At 34.1% G+C, this 20516-nt stretch overlaps 1 protein-coding gene across 4 annotated transcripts in view; it reads left to right on the forward strand.

Moving 5' to 3' along the window:
• LOC148276019 (uncharacterized) overlaps positions 1-20516 on the forward strand; it is a 209344-nt gene that overhangs the window by 151108 nt on the left and 37720 nt on the right. For 2 of the 4 annotated variants that reach the window (XM_088234880.1, XM_088234882.1), the window contains one exon: positions 20157-20201. The exons of the other annotated variants lie outside the window; for them this stretch is intronic. In XM_088234880.1, coding sequence (XP_088091006.1) covers positions 20157-20201 — 45 coding nt within the window. The remainder of the gene's footprint in view (positions 1-20156; positions 20202-20516) is intronic. 4 annotated transcript variants of the gene reach the window in all.

A 20516-nucleotide genomic window follows, 5' to 3' on the forward strand; every position in this document is an offset into this window, starting at 1 on the left:
AAAAAATTGCGTAACCGAAAATGATGAGAATTTTAAATATTATATAAGTAGATATATATTTTTTTTCAGTTCAGTTAAAAAAGCAGATTAATTGTCGAATAGTATTGTAAATTGCAAACCGATGTAAATTGTTAGGTATGGCAATATAAAAATGAATGGAAAACAAACAATGAAGATTTCAAAACTCATTATTTAGATCTTAAGGAGCACTCTTTATCGACTTCATTACAATTTACAGTTCTTAAGAAGGGTGTTAAGTTCTAGAATCCGGTATTACCAGCAGGTTTATCGATAATTTGCAAAAAATATATAATATCGTAATAGTCCCCTTTTCTGCCGTCTTGCCCTCGTCTCCCCCATTGATGGCGGCTTACATTAAACTTTAGCCCCATTAAAGGACCCTTAAAGGGGATTATAACAGCCATCGAAAATTGTCGAATGATAATAGGGAAGTATTGTATTAAAAATACTTTCTTCAGAATCGGGTCGGTGGAGTGACCCAACCGATTGAGAAAACGGCGACCTTTTGACTTGTAAAATGTACTTTTTGCGAACTTTTGATTTATATATCGTTTTTTTCTTCCACGCTTATAATAATTTCCCGCCTTTTTAAAAAAGATTTTACATAAAATTTTAATCCGGCGATATCGTAACTCACACCGAAAAAATCCAGAAAATGGGTTAGTGTATTTCTATGAGAGATTTGTTATTCTGTCCATCAAGTACGGTTCTCAAGTAATAACAAGCAATTTTTAAAAATTCATTATTTCCTTATTTTTTACACTGACTATAATCAACATATTTCGGAAGCACTTGATATTGGTTATCAATTTCGTTATTCGTGTTCAAATTTCTTGAAAATATTTCGCAGTGGATACAATTTCATCAAAATTAAATAATAAACAAATCTCAGCCTCGAAGTGCTTTAATCGAGTAACGATAAAAAATACCCTTTTTGGTGCGTACCTATTAAAGAATTCCGTGTTTTGTTTCAGACAAAGAACAAATTTGTAGGTTTCAAATTCTGTAGCTATTAAACGCCGCTCTTTATGGGGGTGAGCGTGGATCAAGTCAATAAAGTTTCCATAAATTTTCAATCAACTGATTACGATCTCGATTCAAAATCGGAATGAAACAAAAAACATTTGAATAATTTTGATTTTACACACGTTCAGTCTGAGCATTCGTGTTTGGGCGTGTAGAAAATTGGTGCGATGTTATATCGCGATTATTATTTGTATCAGAGGCAACACGGGCTCTATATTCTCCGCTTTGCTGTAAAATGTCCAATCAATTTATTCCCACGCCCGGTTCAATCAGATAAGTGAATGTTTAGCTATTAAATCTATACGGAATAAATTAATGTATCGGTGATATTAATCCATATCGAGCATCAAACAGGAGACATAACAGTTATGGTGATTCGCTGAGTTTTTGAGCGCTCTGCATTTAGTGTATTCATGTTTTTTCGGACACATATACAAAGGCAGTAATTAATCACGTATTTAAAAAAATACCGACATATAATTTATAATGCTTTTTTAGTTTTTTTTTATTCTAATCATCAAAAATAATTTCTGTTTTATGTATTAGTTCGTTTTTTCCAAATTTGAAAATGAGAACCGAAAGTTAAACAAAATAGTTACGATTGTACGTACGTCATTCGAAACGATTTTTTTCTGCTAGATGTTGTTTGCTTTTTTTCTTCTTTTCCACACCCGCTCCTAAGTGAAGCATGTGGACATTTGCTTTGCTTTTTGCTTTTACGTTACATTTATAATTTTATTTGATAACGAGCCTTTAAAATGGAATGTCAAATTGACGAATGTGAGCATTTTCGACACATCCTTCTGTTCGCATCGAATCGAGGGAATAAAGCTGCTTGTAATATTTGCTCAGTGTACGGTGAAGATACTATGAATTATATGACTAATCTGTGTGAAAATAATGAAGGAGAATACATTATAGACTAATTTGTTGTAGTTTTTTAATGTGTCTTCTTGTTCTCTTAATTTGGATAAAAAACGGACACAATTTATGTTAACTCCCAATATCATCGATGCGTTTCTGTTTATAAAAGTGTTTGTTTATTCATGTACGTGTGTTTTTTTGAATTTTTGACGGGTTTGACAGTAATCATTCAATATCCCGAAGGGTAGATTGGTAAAGTGAGGTTAAGTTAGGTGTACAGCGTATATTGTGTTCACGTATATGTACATGTTCGAGCTACAGGGTACATAACGTGGGTCGGGCCGTGTTTTTATTGGGAACAAAGCTTTGTTCAGGACGGGCTCGCGGGGCCCACATTAATTTGCGGCGGGTCAACCGATAGCGCTAAGCAAATAAATTTGCATAAACACCCCCAATCTTCTCCCACAAGCTCGGCTAATGTTTGCGTTACATTTCCCCACACACGCTTCCCGATTAGCGTGGCTCTCTAATTTATGGCAATATTTGCGACATTGTGCGGTCTCGATGTTGCGTTCCGGCCCCTTGCGGGCTTTCCGCCAGGCGACGCGCTTTAAATCTTCCAAATTGTCTAAGTACTCCGTATTACTTCCCCGTTGTAATTACGGTGTACAATTTTTCTCATCGTGTCGTGCCTTCTCTGAAGGCTTGTAGAGATGAATTACGTATATTATCATTTTAGATCATTTTTACAATAGTTCGGAAATATTTCCACAAAGCGAAACTTTTTATGGGCTCCGTAAACATTTTTCCATTTTAATTTCAATCTTCAACGTCTGGTTACCCATAAACTGCCAAATGTAGAAGCTTAATCAGTGCTTCCATTATGTAGCCATAAAATAAATGTTCACATGTTTTAGACAAGCGTATTTCACGAACAACAAACAAATTTAAAATATGGAGCAAACCCCAGCCTAATGCGCTGAAGCACGTTCCGATGGTGAGTTTAACATCTACTATCAGACTGTGAACTGAATCTGTTGGATTCATGTAAACAAAATAAAACCCAAATCCAGATCTGAACTTAGAAATGAAAATGCGTGCATTTATTATGTACCGGTTGCTCTTTCATTTGAGATATTTCATATGAAAACAGATTGGCTCAAAACCACTCTAGAAAAATAATGTAAAATAATCCCTAGCATGCGTAAAGCTGTGTCGATATTAGTACGAACACGGCACGATCATTGTTATAAATTTAACCTCCTTTTCGTCTCTCAGCTTAAAATTAATCAAAATTATCGACAAAGCGAACGTCTCGGTTAAACTCGACAGAGAAAAACTCAATTCGATCGAGATATTGCGGATTTCCTTCTCTCGCCGAAAACTCTCGAAAAACCTTTTTGCAATAACGTTCGGTAAATACTGGAAAATGTCAAGTATAATTAGATTCCGGAGAATCGAATAAAATATGCAGGAATCGGATTTTGCGATTGCTCCCAGATTTTTCTTATCAAAACACAACTTCACCCGGACGGCCTCGGTTCAAATTAGCGATTCAATTTTTTCGAAAGTTTTTTATTTTTTTTAAATTTCTGATTCGTCTTTAAAATTTCGCAAATTTGTCCTCCGTTCAAACAGTTTTATCTAGCATTGCAGTTTTTGTTCGGTTGATTTTCCTTTTTAAAATGGCCAACACGTATTCTACTCGGCAAATAGAAATCCTCTTTTTGCTTGGGTTTCGGTATTTCATTCATTTTATTGGACGGTCTTTCCGATGTTAGACCACCCCAAAGTAAATGAATACGTCTCATGAAATATGTATTCCTCGAACGACGGTCAAACAGCTCCAGTATTTACCGACCCGGCGTTTGCTGTCATTTGGAAATGTTATGCCCAAAAAACTCATTTCATGCACTTAATATTTATTATTCTAACATAACAATATTTTTACAACGCGCTCTACAGCATGCAGTGTACCGACATAGTTTCCATTAGTAATCCGACGCTGAAAGGCCAATTCTTTCTATTCTCTTTCTTGTTTGTTTGCTAGACTGCATTGGCTTCGAAGCTGATAACACGAGACCGCGCGAGGTTTCTCGAGTAAATCAGTTCTATTGCACAGAGCTATTCGTTGTTATGATGCCACGAATGCAGTTGAGGCGATTCAGACGATTAACAGTGAAGTTTCTGCATTACACTCTAACTTCACAACTTTGCTAAAATATCTTACTTGAAATTTCTTAAATTACTTTGTTCTTTAATCTTTTTAATTAGGTGCTGAAGAAAGTCCGGACAAAATTATTTTTATGCTATTATTATGTTTATGTACTCACAGAGTCCTTAAAATCTTATATTTAAAAAATATATATAATTCGAACCTACGCGCCGTACTCTCCGCTCAAATTTGTCTCCGATAAATAAATTCATATATGGGTTATATTTATTTATTACGTCGTGCGTAAATAAAACATACATTTGTATGGAAAGAGACGGCTACAGCGTTTCGAAATATTATATTTGTTTGATTGAATTAAAGTGAAAAATTCATTACTTCGATGTGGTTTTAATACCTTTATAGTTTTTTGAAACCTATTTGATCTGTAAAAGTATTTTTTCAATAAAATATCTGCAACAGGCGCACAAGAAAGGCATTTTCGCGAGTTCTTGCATTTATTTCTCATGGGATTTGAAAAATTCCAATTCGCGATTTCGATCTTTTTTATACCTCAGATATTTATTTGACTATCTGTATAGAATTAACAGTTCAATCGTCAGTAATATGGCTTCTGTTGGAATGATGCGAAGTGATGTTTCTAATATCCTACCCTTGACCGTCAATTTTATTGATTGATTGGTAGCTTAAATCATTTATAAAATGTTATATTTAATTCGAAATTCTGTTTATCGAGTTCGTCTGATAAAAGCCAGTTTCTGCTTACATACAAATACAAGAATAAAGAGTACTTTGAAAGTTAGTTTGGAAGTTTAATATCTGATGGCACCGTTTCTTCCCAAACTCTTCCACTTTTATATTGATTTGTTTTTGTCGAGTTTTAGCTTCCGCCGGAATGAGGCTGAACGTGACAAAAAAAACGATGTGTTAGAATACAATTTCTGTTTTCCTGGATTAAATTCTTGTTAATTTTCAAAGTAAAATCCTATATACGTGGGGACTAGTACAAATGCATTGACATCTACTGAACTTTTTACATAAATGTATTCTCCGTCGAATAATTCAAATTTATGCATACTTCGATCTTCATCATTTCCTTTCTGCATCAATGGTGCATAGGGACTTACACCAACCGCAGCGTATCTTGTTGCGTGATGGTAAGATGATTCGTTTCGTGCCAGCCCAGGACTATAAAAAATGCTGGTCTAAAAACACCTTTCTAAATCAATATTTCATGTCAACCGTGTCGGTAATCGAACCCGAGAGCTCTTGCATGGTAAGCAAACGTGCTGATCACTAGACTAGGAGGCAGACTAAAAACGTTGTTGTCAAGCGCTTTCTCAAATAAATATTTTGTTTGTTGTTTTGTCAATTTATGAATGTTTTTTTTAAATATTTTTTTTTTATCTATACTTAAATTATAATGTCAGTACTACTAAAAGTCACTGTTATAATTCGCTCCAAAAGTCATATGTCTCCATGTTTTGGTTTATATGATAAACCATACTCATGTAAAAAAAAAAGTTACTTTTGGAGTTCATAGTTAAACATCACTCGTATAATACAAAAACTTTTAAGATTTAAGCTTATTTACAGAATATTCAAATTAACGTTGTTCATTTTTTTGTGTTCAATTCCTAGTTTATACAATACATAGTTTGTAAAAAATATCCTTAAGAAGAAAAATGTAAATGACTTATAAAATTGTTACTTAATATCTAAGTATTTTCTGTATTGCTGTTTTTTCCTCAAAAAAAAGTCGGCATCTTAGTATAATGGTCTAGCCTACCATGCAAGACGTGGTTCATATGAAATATTGATTTAAAAGGGTATTTTCACACTAGAATATTGCATAGTCCCTAAGGCTGATCATATTACCTTCATGTAACAAAATAAACATAAACATATCAAAATACGCCGCGGTTGGTGTATCAATTCAGTGCCCTATGCACCATTCGATGCGAAAAGGGAATGATGACGATATTTCAAGTTGTTCCAACGATTACGGATCGGATTACTGTGTCCATCAATAGTGCACAAAGCAGAGAAATCCAAAAAGAAAATGTATAAATGAGGGTCCGTGAAAATCTAATTAAATTCTTACGTTTGGTTCGAGTTTCGAACATTTTTTTCTCGTTTTTATTATACCGAATGACACACTAATGTAATAATTTACATGAATTTAACATATAGGAAACTCATCTGGGTATATTCATCGCATGTTTTGCGAGTCGAGTCGATCAAATCGCGAGTCGCATTTGAGAATAATCTCCCCGCGATATCATCTGTCATCATTTAATCGTACGCAAGTCGATTATCGCGTAAAATCCCCGCCCTTGTTCCCACACCCTCTGGTTCTTGTAAAATTATGCAAATGTCGGACACACGCGTTTTACAACCGCCACGCGCGCCATCCATTTTCTGTTGTATCAACGGCAGCTGGCAATGAAAAATGCTGCCCCATTTTTGGTAAATTCAAAGGTTCAAAAATTACATCTTGCTGTATTTAAGAGAACTTTCAGATAATTTATTGCTTTGTGAAGATGAACTTGCTTCGATGTAGGTATCTTAGTTGCAATTTAAGACGATTTTTTATTTATTTTTTAACTAAATGTATGATATACGACTAAAATGCATTTTTTTAATTGTAATCTACAGTCAATCAAAGTAATACAGTTATAATATAAAAAATACTTGAAGTATCAAAAAAATAGTAAATAATATTTCAAATTTATATTTAACTATATTAGTGATGTATAATATCATAAATTAATATAATAGGCTATAAAATGTCTCGTTTTATAAAAATTCCGGTTTCGATTTCCGATTAGTATTAACGGCAATAATTAATAAATATTTCTTTCTCGATTTTTGTATTTTTTTCTTTGATTTGGTCCTTTAGATTTTAAAAAATAACAAAATACTGAACACACAAAATTGATTTTATAAATAAATTCCCTTTACTCCATTTTTTATCGTCCCAATAGTATTCTATAGCGTACTTTGCATTAATTTAATCATAATTGAACCATTTTTAAGGTAGTTTAAAAATTCCTTTTTTGCTATTAAATATTAAAAAAATATTTTTAAGTGAAAGTTTGTCTTTATATTACAAGAGACTAATTCAAATTTTTATTAATTGTGTAATTGATAGAGTTCTACAGAACCAATAAATATTTTCTCAAAACTGAGTTTTCATATAAAACAATCAAAATTTATCTCAAGTTTGTTTTTCTGTCTTTTCAAATACCAATCTGAATTATAAATCATTCAATATGTATGAACTTAGCGGGAAATCGTTCAACGAAGCTTTTCCACCTATAAACAACTTTTCTACTGTACGTGTACTAAGTTGTATGGAAGTTGCGTGTTGTGGGCCAATGCGTGTCTACTGTATACCACACACGCGGTATAACAAAACCGGGCCGTTTAATTCCGTTTCCAATTTATACTTCTATTCCCTCTACAAAGAGCTTTCGAAAAGCTCGTTATGTTGAGTCCGACAAGTGTCCTTTGAGATTTTTTTCTTACAATAACGTTATGTGTAAAATGGACGCCCTTTCATTTTATTTGCGCACAATTCTAAAGCTTCCAACGTCTGACCTCACCTTTTGCAAACGCGTATTACATTTAATATTGGTACTTTTATTCAAGAGAGACAGAAATTGCAACAAACGCCAATGGATTGGAATATTGCAGAAGTGTTTTCTCCTCTTTTTTTACTGTGTTCAATTTTTTTTAAATATCTGCGCTCTGTTCAAGAAATGCCTCATTTGCATTTATTAAACTGCTTTGGAGTTATAGAAAAATGAGGATATGAAATTCCTGCTGTTAATCGCAAATCTCCAGGCGCGGATTACGACTGAACTATCCGAGTAATTTGGTACGTCGCGGTATTTGAAAGGCGAGTACTGACATTCCTTCTTGTTGTGTCTACACTTTCCACGCGCTGCCGCTGCCCATATATTTATTATCCTCGAGTTTATCTTTGTTTTTGGTTGGCCGCCCTTAAATAACCTCAGCGTTCCGAAGCGCCGCTACAAACAATATAATTTATTTGCCCTTCCGATATATCACCGATACGGGTATACATTCCCAGCCATTCCCCGTTACTATTTAAACAAATTAAGCCCGAGATGTGGGAAAGGTTCAGAGTCCAGACTGTTTATTGTTGGGTTGATCGCGACAATCGCTGATTGCGAGACTGCGGCTATTTATTTACAGGTAACCACGTAACCAGCCTCGCAGATTCTTAGTCCCTGATACTAACTTGCTAAATATATAAGGTTTTTTCTCTTCCCGGAGTTTATTTGTGTTTAAATATGATTAAATATGTACTTTTACATAAAACTCTACCCCAATTTCGTGCCCTTTAGATTGTTTATTTATTTGACACTTTATATACATATACAATAAATATACATATAAGGGCGGGCATATTGCCTTAAGGCAATTTCTTCCTACCTACCCAAACCGTTCAGTTTGAGAAAATTATAAATACATGGACATATTGAATCTTACAATTTTATACAAAAATTAAAAGCAAAGATTGACAAAAATAAATATATGTATAAAAAAAATAACACTTTACTATGAAGAGAGGAGAAGGGATGGGAAGGAAAGAAGAAGGATAAAGGAACAATTTAAATATTTAGATAGTGATATTTCAATCTTGACATAAATGTAAATAAAGAAGGGGCGTCATTAACATTAGTGGGTAGATTATTCCACAATCGAGCGGCTACTACTGTGAAAGAGTAGGCAAAAAAATTAGAGCGATGACAGGTTCATTGTTCAGATGTATTTCGTTATCCTTATATACAGGGTGTTCTTTAAACCCTGTCACATCCGAAACCACGATGATCAGTATAAGCAAGAAGACATATTGGCACATTAAAATATTTTTTTAGAACGAATAAAAATTTAAAATATAAAATATCTAAAAAAGCAAATGGTTGCTTACTTCTGCAGGGGTGAACAAGGTGGGAATAGGGGGGAGTCTGACACTGCGCCGCGCTCCCCTCACTTCTCCCCTGCCGAAGTAAGCAACCATTTGTTTTTTTGATATATTTTTTTTTTTTAATCTTTATTCTAAATATTTTTTAAAATATGCTTATATGTCTTCTTGCCCATACTGATCATTGTGGTTCCGGATGTGACAGGGCTAAAAGAACACCTGTATAGCTAATATTATTTTATGGTACCTTTTGCTTTTGGTGTCGATTTCTTGCAAATTTTCATTTCAAGCTTTAAGAATTATTTTGAATAAAAACCGTCATTAAAGTGTGAATTTGATGTTAAATGAATTAAAAATACTAACATATAAGCAAAGAATATGTTACGATACCATGATATTTGTGTATCTTATTAATTCAAGAAGAAAAAACTTTGGAAAAAATTTAAATACCGAAGAAAATGTAAAAATTAGACTCCCTTTTAGAAAAAAGGCGAAGTTACAAAATTCAATATTATAAATCTAAGGCAGTTAAAAAAACCTTACATGGGAGAAAACATTTATTAAGAAAAAAAAGTCAAAATTCAAGCTGAAGGTTAAGAAATATGTTGAACAACTTATAAATTAAATATGATTATCTATATTGTTATTATTAGAGCACACATACGAATATGTTTATGTTTGCCCTATTTCAAGATTTAAAATAAAGTGAAATAAAAAAAAAAACGAGGCGAGTTATATATTTTATCAGTTTTTTGTTTTGTTTTGACATTATTTCACTTTCATAAAATGTATATACTCGTATTTTCCTACCTACAGTCTTTTCTGTATTAGTTGTATGTTTTCTCTTCCCGGGGCACAGTCATGCTCTTCATAGCAGCAATAAATTGATTTCACTAAAATGACTTTTTGCTTTTGTGACGATAATATTTGGTAATTGCGAATTCCCCCGCGTTTCCTGCGTATTAACCTCCACACAAAGCGTCAGTTTTTCATGGCGTTCACCGTGCCTCGTGTAAAAAGCGTCGTTTATATTTATCAACCTTGAAGGTGGCTCTGCCTGTACGTGTCGGATTACAAGCTGTGACTTGTTATCTCTATCACAAGTTAGTTCTCCCGCCACGAGGCCCACCATTTGCCATAATGAGCGACCTAACCTTTCATAATCCTCCACCGATTGTCTGGAAAGTGAAAGTAATATTCCTGTGTGAGAATTTAAATGTTAATAGTCCTGTAGATTTCCTTAAGACATTATCCTTTATACGTACTTTGAGTGACTGCTCTCGGGAAAGATTTTTCATTTTATTCCAACGCTTAAATGGGATAACATCATACTTTCTCACATCTAATACAAAATGCTAAATAGTGGTGTACCGAGAGTCAGAATATTATAAAAAATATTTATATTTATCTCGTCTGTACAAAACGTTTTTGCCTCTCACTATTCATAAACCCTTGATGTCATTTTTAATTACCAAATATTAAACGTCACGCGTCTTTATCTTCAATTGAAGCCTATCTTTACCATTTTTGCTACATGAAAGGTAATGTGATCAATATTACGCTTCAGATGCCCGTCCTGAAACAATAAAATATTGCAGTGTGAAACTACCTTTAAAACCAATATTTCACGTTTACCCTTCCAGGAATCGAACCTACGACCTCAAACATGACCACGAGCCGGTCTTATTTTCATTCGGTTTTCCTGATTTTTACCTGATATTACTTATATTTGACTTACTTTTTTTTTCAAACGAAGGTCCTAGTAAAATCTAATTAAAACTTATTTCTCAAATTGTTAATACTCAGAAAATAATTAATATTTTGTTTTGTTTCTACGTTAAAGTTTTACAAAAAGCTTTTACCGAATTCCCGTTACAACAATCAATATCTAACTAAAGCTTGTTTTTTTTTACATTATACTACCGTGTTCCTGGTATTCTTCCAACATTTCCAGTATTTTCTTCATGCGGCTACTAACTTTCCTTCCTTTCCCCAAACGAGGTCAGATAAAACTCCAAAGGGCTGTAAACCAGGTCTGGTAAATATCACGGGTTACAATATATGTCAAATTTCTTTCCGCATTATGAATAAAAACGATCGTTCGTACATACGTTTGAAACCCAATTTAATACAATTGGTGTAATATACATATGAATAATATGAACTGAAAATTCTTACAAATCAAGCTACTTGACACGGCTACGCGTGTTTGACCTATTATTACCATTCTGTAATTGGATACATGACACTTCAAATGACATCAGATCTATCTCTCCATTTAACTTTACTAGAAAGTAATTTACACAACTTTTTTTTCGTTATCTTTTAGAGAGAATATTTTTCGAATATTTCCAATTATTTAAGTAGTCTTGTTGCATCAATTCAATTTTTAAAAACTACACATTGAAGTATTTTACCTTTTTCGCTGCATTTTTTCCTTCCTTAAAATTTGCCATTGTCAGAACGACGTATTACAGCCAGTTACTCCTCCCATCACGCCCGATTCACTTACCTATTTCTTGGTAGCAAAAAGCGGATTCTTCCTACGTATAAGACATCTCCAATCCGACAAGAACTAATTAACTTCTCGAGAGTTCGAGTCAACTCGAAAAAAGGTCACTCAATTAGTGTCTCGATAGTTTTTCTCTCGCATTTTGGCGATCGGTTTTCACTTTTCCCGCCTTAGCGGGCCATTAGTGCAACTGGCGAAGCTGCCAACTGAAAACACTTTCAGGGGTTTTTAGCAATTTTATCGCGGGTAGTTATAGTATTAATCCGCTTGTTTTTGAACGTGCACAAGTTTTCATTAGCGTAGTCAGAAACGGTATTTTATATTACGAAGCGTCGTTATTTTATTCGCCGCATGGGTACTATCACGTTTGTAATACTGAGGTAACACACCTCAAAGAGATAAAATTTAAACAGTGGAATGCATAAATACAGTTTTCCTCTTTATTGTGTACAGCTTCGTCGTTCTATGATAATTCTGTTTGAAGCCGCCATCTCCGTAGGAAATCCAAGATAAGTCTGTTCGGCCGCAACAAAAGGATACTGAGCAACTATTATTCGATATAAAACTGTAGCTCCGAGACATTCCTTAGTCTTTCTCTGTCTTACAAACTCTTCTCTGTAAAATACCCCCTCTGTAGTCAGTAGATAGTATACCTATTATACCTAATACCTATAGAACGCGAGTTTGGAAAGTGAATACAGTCATTAAACAAAGACAAATGAAATTCGCAAATTGTCTCGAAATATCTGTAATGATCCCTCTTTTGTTTTCCTGTCACCGCGATATCGCGGAATTATTATGACGGATATATTTGGCAAAGTCGATAGTAAACAGCGAGCTAATAGCGGTACGTCTCCTCGGCGAGAAGGGCGAAAGACAAAAGAAGGAAAGCGTTCACCTTCCGAAATTGTCGCGTTCCATAATACGAGTACTCCTACTTACGGAGCGCTCCCCGGGGTGAGGGCGCTAGAGGGCGCGGGAGGACGCGCCCTTGGCCCCAGAACTCGGGAGATGCGTTATCATACTTTACGTATTCATACCTGTCCCCGCGCGACTCCGCGATATCTCGTCACACCTTTGTATCGTGTAGTAATTGAACCATATAAAATTAATTAGGGAAAAGCCGAATACACTGTGTATTCGTGGTGGCATGGGTAATCAAAACGTACGGCTAAGTAAATATGCCGTGCCCGTACGCCAAACCCAATTATTAATTAAATTATTTTTCATAAAGTTAAATTGCTTCATCATTCCACGATCCATTAAAATCGAGTCTCATAAGCGGCTGGAACGTGTTAAGCCTTCGTAATAAGTTTTTGTGTTTCGAAGCGTTTAACATTCCGAGGATTAACATTAATATCTATTACGTTACTTGTGAAACTAATTGGTAATGCAATACGAACCTTGTATAGTATCCTCTACTGTCTTATCAAAGCACTGTCCCTAAGGCAAGTGGATTTGTAACTTGAAACTCGAGGATGCTATTGCAATTAACTTTAATTCTATAAACAGTATTGAGAAGTTTTCTCGTTAAGTCTAACGCGAGTTTTAAATAATTATTGTACTTGTGACTTGATCGGCCTTTTCTCGGAGGTGGCATCATTTTTACTGACTTGATAAAGAGTCGTTTGAGACTTGAACTCAAAAAAAATCTTTCGCTTTAAGTACACTCATTCAAAATCCATCGATAAGTTTTTTGTGATTATAACGTGAAATATCTGAATTGTATCGAATTAATTTTAATGTATCTACCGATTAGGTTATTATGTACACTATAATATTCTAACATATAAGCGATCTAAGCACATACAACGCCGTAATCGACAGCTCGCGTATAAGATATTCCATATTCCGTATCATTCGAGGTCTGTTAAGTTGAATTAATCCAAGACAGAATTTGCGAACCGTGCGCCGTCAAGTGCGAGTAGAGTACTCGGTACTCGCATCTTCATATGGCGCTAGTAACAAGTTCTGCCAGCACAAACAATAACGCGGTACTCCGATGATTAATATGTCCATGTATGTTAGGGAAATTATTAACCCAGCTGATTGATACGCTGAAATGCTATGTAATCAATATTGTTTACATTCGCTTTACTGTATTAATGAATATCGCCGAATTCGAGCGCCATTGCCATTAATGTCAATTCCAATGGCAACATAGATTCCGACAGTTTATTTAAACTACTTGTGCGGTTGTCGCGCGGCTGCTGGCGAATTGATTAAGGATTTGTATTTACTATTTACTTCGTTTTGAATTTGATAACCATAATAATCATCCAATTAAATTTTATGTTATTCTGCCAGCCGATGTCTTTAACTTGATTGTTAAATTAAGTTCGCGTCTAAAGTGCAACGGTTGACACGATGTAGCAACGTAAATGAACAAGTCTAAGGTCGAAGGTATCGTATCATGGAAGCGATGAAACTGGTTACCCCTAACCCATTTTGTTTTTAAACTTATCAACAGGCTTATGGAAGCCCTAACAGATTGGCATTAATGAGTATATATTATAAAATAACACTTTATCTAAACAATCTTAAAATCTATTAAAATTTACAAAGGTATAATATGGCATAATCTTGGCGGACATGGCAAGTGTGTCATCGCGAGTCAGGAGTGACAACACCGCTTGCTTCTTGAATGCTTGCCTTTGCTGTAGGAACACATCGACTATACAAACTTGTTCGTTAAACCCGTTATTTACTTATAAAATCAATGAAAAAACGAAAACAATGCATAAGATTCCTAAACAGATCTTAAAAGAAAATGTTGACAAAACTTTTATGAAAAAAATAATTAAATGGCTAATATGTAACAAGGCTTTGTATTAATTATTGTTTTTTGTTAACAGTCATCTATTTAAATTTTTGTAAATAAATTTCCTGTAAAAAATACCTATGCTTTTAGTTCTTAATAATGTTTATATTACTTTTTAAATTTATATAATTTCTCTAACGTTTTTTTGTAAAGGAAAAATAAGAAACCTGCTGACAAGCCGGTTTCGCGGTTTAGTGGGTTTCATTATTTTTCTTTTATATTTTCTGTTTATGTTTACCTTTTTAAATTAAAAATAAATACAAAAAAAAAACTAACATTAAAATCTGTTTCAAAATAATCAAAATAGTAACGTGTTCAGGGCGTTCAAATGTTCAATAACCCTATATAAATATATTAGTGCCTGCCGGTGAACCAAGTAAACATACAAATTTCGTTTGCGTAGGCACATTAATATAAAAACATGCTATTACGCACGCATAAAGCAGGGGGTATTAAATATTTGAATGGGCTCTGCATTCCTTTTTCGTAATTATTGCGGCGAAGTCACTTCTCGAGTACTCGCTGAGAAATACATGGAGTAATCTATAATACATTAGATATAAGTATATTTAACATTGTAAATAATAACATCCGAAAAAAAATGAATTATGTTTGTTTTTTATCAATGACTTCGAGGTTTTCCTAACGCCATATTTGTACATCTAAGAATATAAAGCGATAGTTATTCATTCCAAAACGTCATTATCTTTCGACTTCATTAGGCAGCGGCCAGCGGCAATCAGCCCGCAAGCTGATTAAACTGCTCAGGTGATTCAGTCGACTGATTACTGCACTGTCTGTTTAATGATGCAGTCAAATCCCCGCAATTAATTTTAACGTCGGTGTTATCACAACGAACTGGATGGTGCGATCTGTAGCCTGCGCTAGCGTAGCCGCCAGCCGCCACCGCGCCGCCACGCCGCCACGCCACCGCACCACGACCGCCGCAGTCACACTGTGATAATGCAACCAATTGCATATTCAACAGCTCGATAAAGCAATTAACATATCTTGATGTCTTCACCCCCGTTATACAGAATATCTGGAAACCTAACGCGCGCCTGTGACTGCTATTCTGGAAACGAGACATATTTATTACTCCACCAATAATTACCTTTGCCTTGTTTACTGAACTACATTATTAATATGTGCAGATTCTTAATGCGCTATTTTATCGTTTCCACTGTGTACATACCAGCAATCATTGTGCAGTGCGTTTCAATGTTTAATAACCCTATAATAATGTGTTAGTGTCTGTCGGAGAACCAAGTAAACAACGTAAACATACGAATTTCGTTTGTGTTAGTAGGCACACAATAATATTTTATTTGAAAACGTTCTGGTACGCGTACATAAGCAAAGTTTATGAAAACTTTCAATCGAGTCTTTTTATTTATGAAATCGTGTTATTCCATTCACAAAAATACATATTGTGTACATAATATCGACGTTGGAAAAGAAAAAAGTTCTCAAGCGACATTTAACAACTTTAGTGGGAGGCCAATTGAAAAAAAGGATATTTGTTTATTTATTAAAAAATCCTATATACAATATTTTTATGGCGTGATTTCTACGTAATTTAAATAAAAAATAAATGTGAAATTCTTGTTTTATTTTTTTTTTTAAACTTTGAATGGCTCTTTTGTAAAGTTGCTACATGTCGCGTGGTAACTTTTTCCTTTCCAGCGTCGATATTATTAGTTCAAAGTTAACGTTTTCGTGTTTGACTAGGTTTTTTGACACTACTCATATATATTAAATGCACAAGTTGATTGAAATAATAAAAAATAATCATAATAACATGTAGGTAACAGTTATTATCGTAAATATTGATATAAGAATATGACGTCTTCGGCGAAGAGTGTGGATAAAGTGTATTTTTGTATCTACGCGTATGAGTACACGTGTATAGTAAATACATAACATTTCCGATCTACTCACGCGAAATATGATATTACTATTTTCCATATACTTTCGATATGAAAAATGTTGAAATGGTTGTCGGGAGTCCAAAACAAGCGTGTTTTAATATTAATACCGAGATAAAATTTCAAAAGAGAATATTCATGAAGCAAACTCCGAAAGGTTTCGTTTTATTATTTTTGCTCACTGACATTGTCATGTGTGTTCTTTTAGGCCGCTATTGTAATGACCCTGTGACCTGCATAAAACCTCGCTATAGCCGCCCTGTCATTTGTAATTCCTAACTGCTTCCTTTTCTTCTTGGAGTTTCCTGCAAGGAAGCCACTCTGATATTGTTTTGTTTTTTACTTTATAGTTTACGACCCTTTAACCCTTAGCAATTTTTCAAAAAGTTAAAAATACCAAAATCCTCGAGTTTCTCGGATGCCGGCATTTTATAAGTACTACCTACATATTAAATGTTACTGTACTATACATTATTCAAAAATCTTCAACTCACCATGCTCATTAAACACACATCCAAAAACTTGTTTTCAAAAGATCAATTCATCGACATCATAATTCCCTTTCCGCACTTAATGGTGCATAGGGCACTGCATTGGTACACCAATCGCAGCGTATTTTAAACATTTTCTGATTTCGTTCGGCTGTACTCGGGTAAAGGATAAGCACAATTAGAGATATTCGATTGTACATTCAAATAATTAGTTGTTGTATTGCCATCGTCAAACATTCAAAATAAAAACTAAACTGATCTTGAGATTTGTTGACTATAGTTAGTAGTTCAAAGATCTTTCTTATTTATATTTTTGTAATTGATACACAAGTTAATAAGAAGTTCCTATAGGATGAAGGTACATTAAAAAACTATCAGTTATGTATATATTAGAACAACAAATCAAAAAACGTTAAAAATAAACAAATTTATGCATTTTGTTTCATTGAGTATTTTTTCAAACACTGATTTTAATGAACTCGTAAGGTTTAACAATAAAAACGCCTAATTTTAGGCGTTCTGAAGTGACTTATAACATATTTAAATTGATTTTTAGTTTCGGTTTCTGCCGAAACTAGAACAGCAGCCGAAATTCTATTTCGGTTTTGGCTGAAAATCTTGCCTCGGTCGGTCACCAGTCTTCAATACTTATTTATCATTTTATTTATCTTTTAATAACATAAAACCGTTGTGCTGTTTTGTTGATATGTATTGTATTATGTAGAACTCATAACACGGAGTATTTACAAATATTGGCTGGATTATTGTGTAAATCCCAGGTCTCGCTCACAAAGAAAAGTTTCCCGGGCTTTCCGCCGCTAAGCCTATCCCGGAAATGCGTCTCAGTAAGATGAATGATCCGAGTAATAATTCCGCCAAGAGAAAGAGCAATGAGAGCTTTTTGTCCAACAAACAGTCTTTGTGAGATTATCCACGTCAACTCCGATTTATCTCCTGTACAATTTAATACATTATTATTTACTAAGTCTTCTCGTCCCGTACTTAATGCTATTTACTCATCCCTCGCTTAACCCGCGATGTGTTGAAAAGTATTAATAAGCGGTGCTTGCCCTTGGAGGATTAAGACGTCAAAGTAGATATACTGATGCAATACGATCAATCATTTTAATGTAGCGTTAAAAGGTAATGATTAATCATTATTGTACGCGTGACATATCTACACATATCGCCCCCTTAAATATACATTGTCTGTATTTAAGAAAACACCGCGAACAAAACGATAACCCCATTTCAGTTAATTGAAAATTTGTTTAGCCAAGCCGTTACCTCTGTTTTTTTTCCGAAAATCAACAGTACTAAACTGGTCGTAAATCAAAGAAGGGATATTGTTTACCAATATCAGAGCGTGAATATTTGGCACCCGTTTCAATAGATTTCCCACTAATCGAATCCATTCATTATTTTTGTTGTTTCATTGTTTATAGAATTAAAATTGTCTCGTCTAAGCCGGAGTCGGGGTGGCGTACGGCGGTCGCGGAATGGAAGCTAACGCTAGCTTTTTGTGTAATCCATCAGCTTTTGGTTGTAATTTATGCTTAATTTAAATAATCACTGCCTCCTGCTTCCTGCGGTTATATCAAACTTTATAATATTCAGTAGATTGTTTCTCTCGGATCATGATACACTGAAACCAAAAGAGTTGTGCCAAAAAAGCTTCTTCCTTTTATCCTTGAGACATATATCAACCATATGTCTCAAGGACATATATACACCTTTTTTACAATAATTTTTGTTTTTTCCCAGTCATTGTTTTTTTTTGTTAGACTCTTCAAATTTAAGGTGTGTATATTAATATATAATTTTACTAATACCTGCGTAGATCGTCTCAATTTTTTTTCTAATAAATTACATTTTACTTCAAAGCGTAAATATTTTAGATTACAATACTGTTTCAACGCTTAGTCAGAATTGCGGACAGGTTTTACAGTTGTAATTCTAAAGATATGAATATTTAAAGTTGGTAAAAGCGTTAAATGTTTTGGAGGTGTTTGAAGGTAGATCGGCGGTTTACTCGGACTCAAGTTTAGTTCAGAAAGTTTCCCCTTTCTCCAAATAAATCTTGTTATTTCCATCCCGTAGAAACGAGCCATGAAATTTAATCGACTTCCAGATGTTGAATTCTTTCAATGGGGATTAATTTTCATGCAAAATATTACTAAGTGTGAAGTCTGTTTCGTGACGGAGGTAATTTGAATTCCTGGAGAGTTTGCCATTAAAGCCGTCCCCCTGTTTTGTTTTCAATGAATTCCTTAACAATTTAAGTCGCCAGCCTACATTTAAAATGTCTTTCTTCCCTTTACCTCGATAGTTCTTTACGATCATAAAGAGGCTTTCAATTTAAAATATTTGAATCTCGTAAAAAGTGTACTATTGAAATACACGAAAACTCTAAGAAGAGTTAGGCCTATTTCAAATCTCGCCTTGCAAAGCACCCATTTCGGTTTATTAAAAACTATGGTTATAGACATTTTCTATATATAAGAGCATTTCCGGCACTTTTCACGCTCGCTCAAAGAGAAAAACGATTTTTCTAAAGAGTCGAGAGTTGAATTTTCCTACTCATTGTCTCGCGTAATATCCGCTAGTTTCGGCGGGCGAAGCTTTCTTATTCTCGTTCTCCCTTCGTTCCTGGATCTCTCTCCTTTGTCAAAACTTTATTTCACTTTTTTAGTGCAGCCTTTATTCATTCATCTATTTACGCTGGGGTACCATATATACATTTATATACAATATTTTATTTCATCGCTCGCGTTTCTTTAATCTTCCAAATAAAGTTAAACACCTTCATTTTCAAATATTTTTTTGTATTTGAGTTTACTATATCATTTTTTTTTTTCGAAATAGATTTTTTGTTTTTCGTGTTTCGAATTCTACTTTCTAAATAAAACTGTCGAAGAACTTCTTATCTAACACGGTTCTCTTTGGTCTAAGGGTAAATGTGTGAGCAATTAAACGAAAAAGTATACGCGAAGTCTGTTTAATCACTATTTTATTCTGTTTCTCCTGACTTGGAAGTGGCAAATAAAATGAAGGAAACTTTTTTCCATTACGGTCTTTCGAGTGTATGGGTATCCGCTTTGGAGTGCTCTTCTTCCAGAACTTCTAGATCTTTCATTGCGTTTTATTTGACGGGGACTTTGTTTCACGATGGATAGAACGAAAAAGATAGAATAGCCATCAGATTATATTACGTAATGTTTTATTGCTCGCCTTCCTTTCCAACTTCAATTTATGGAAGTGAAAAGAAAACTGTATTTACGACAAACACGAAGACTTTTATTCCGAATAAGCTGAAGACATCCGTGAAAAAGTTAATAACGTACATTTTTTTTTTGTTTTCAGATCGAATCCGAACAAAGAGAAACTCCAATAATCTCCAAAATCAATGTAAGTTTTTTCGGAGATACAATGTATGTTTATTTATTTTATTGGGTTAACAAACAGTATGTACAACACATATTCATATTTTTTTCGTACATTAGTGAACTGAAATAAATTATATGTATGTTATATGCCACAGCTATGGGGAATAGGAAACCAAAATAACATAAACAGACTACAACGACAGCAAAATAAAATATTGAAGCTAGTATATGACATCCTTTATCTAACACCAACTAAAGAACTCTGAAAAAACTGAACAATGAAATGTTAATGAACTTTCTCAACCAGAATCATTAAAATTTATTTATAAGGTAGCCA

This window comes from Micrasema longulum, unplaced genomic scaffold, assembly GCF_059751315.1.
Source record: "Micrasema longulum isolate JH-2025_06_02 unplaced genomic scaffold, ASM5975131v1 h1tg001297l, whole genome shotgun sequence".
Lineage (NCBI taxonomy): Eukaryota > Metazoa > Arthropoda > Insecta > Trichoptera > Brachycentridae > Micrasema > Micrasema longulum.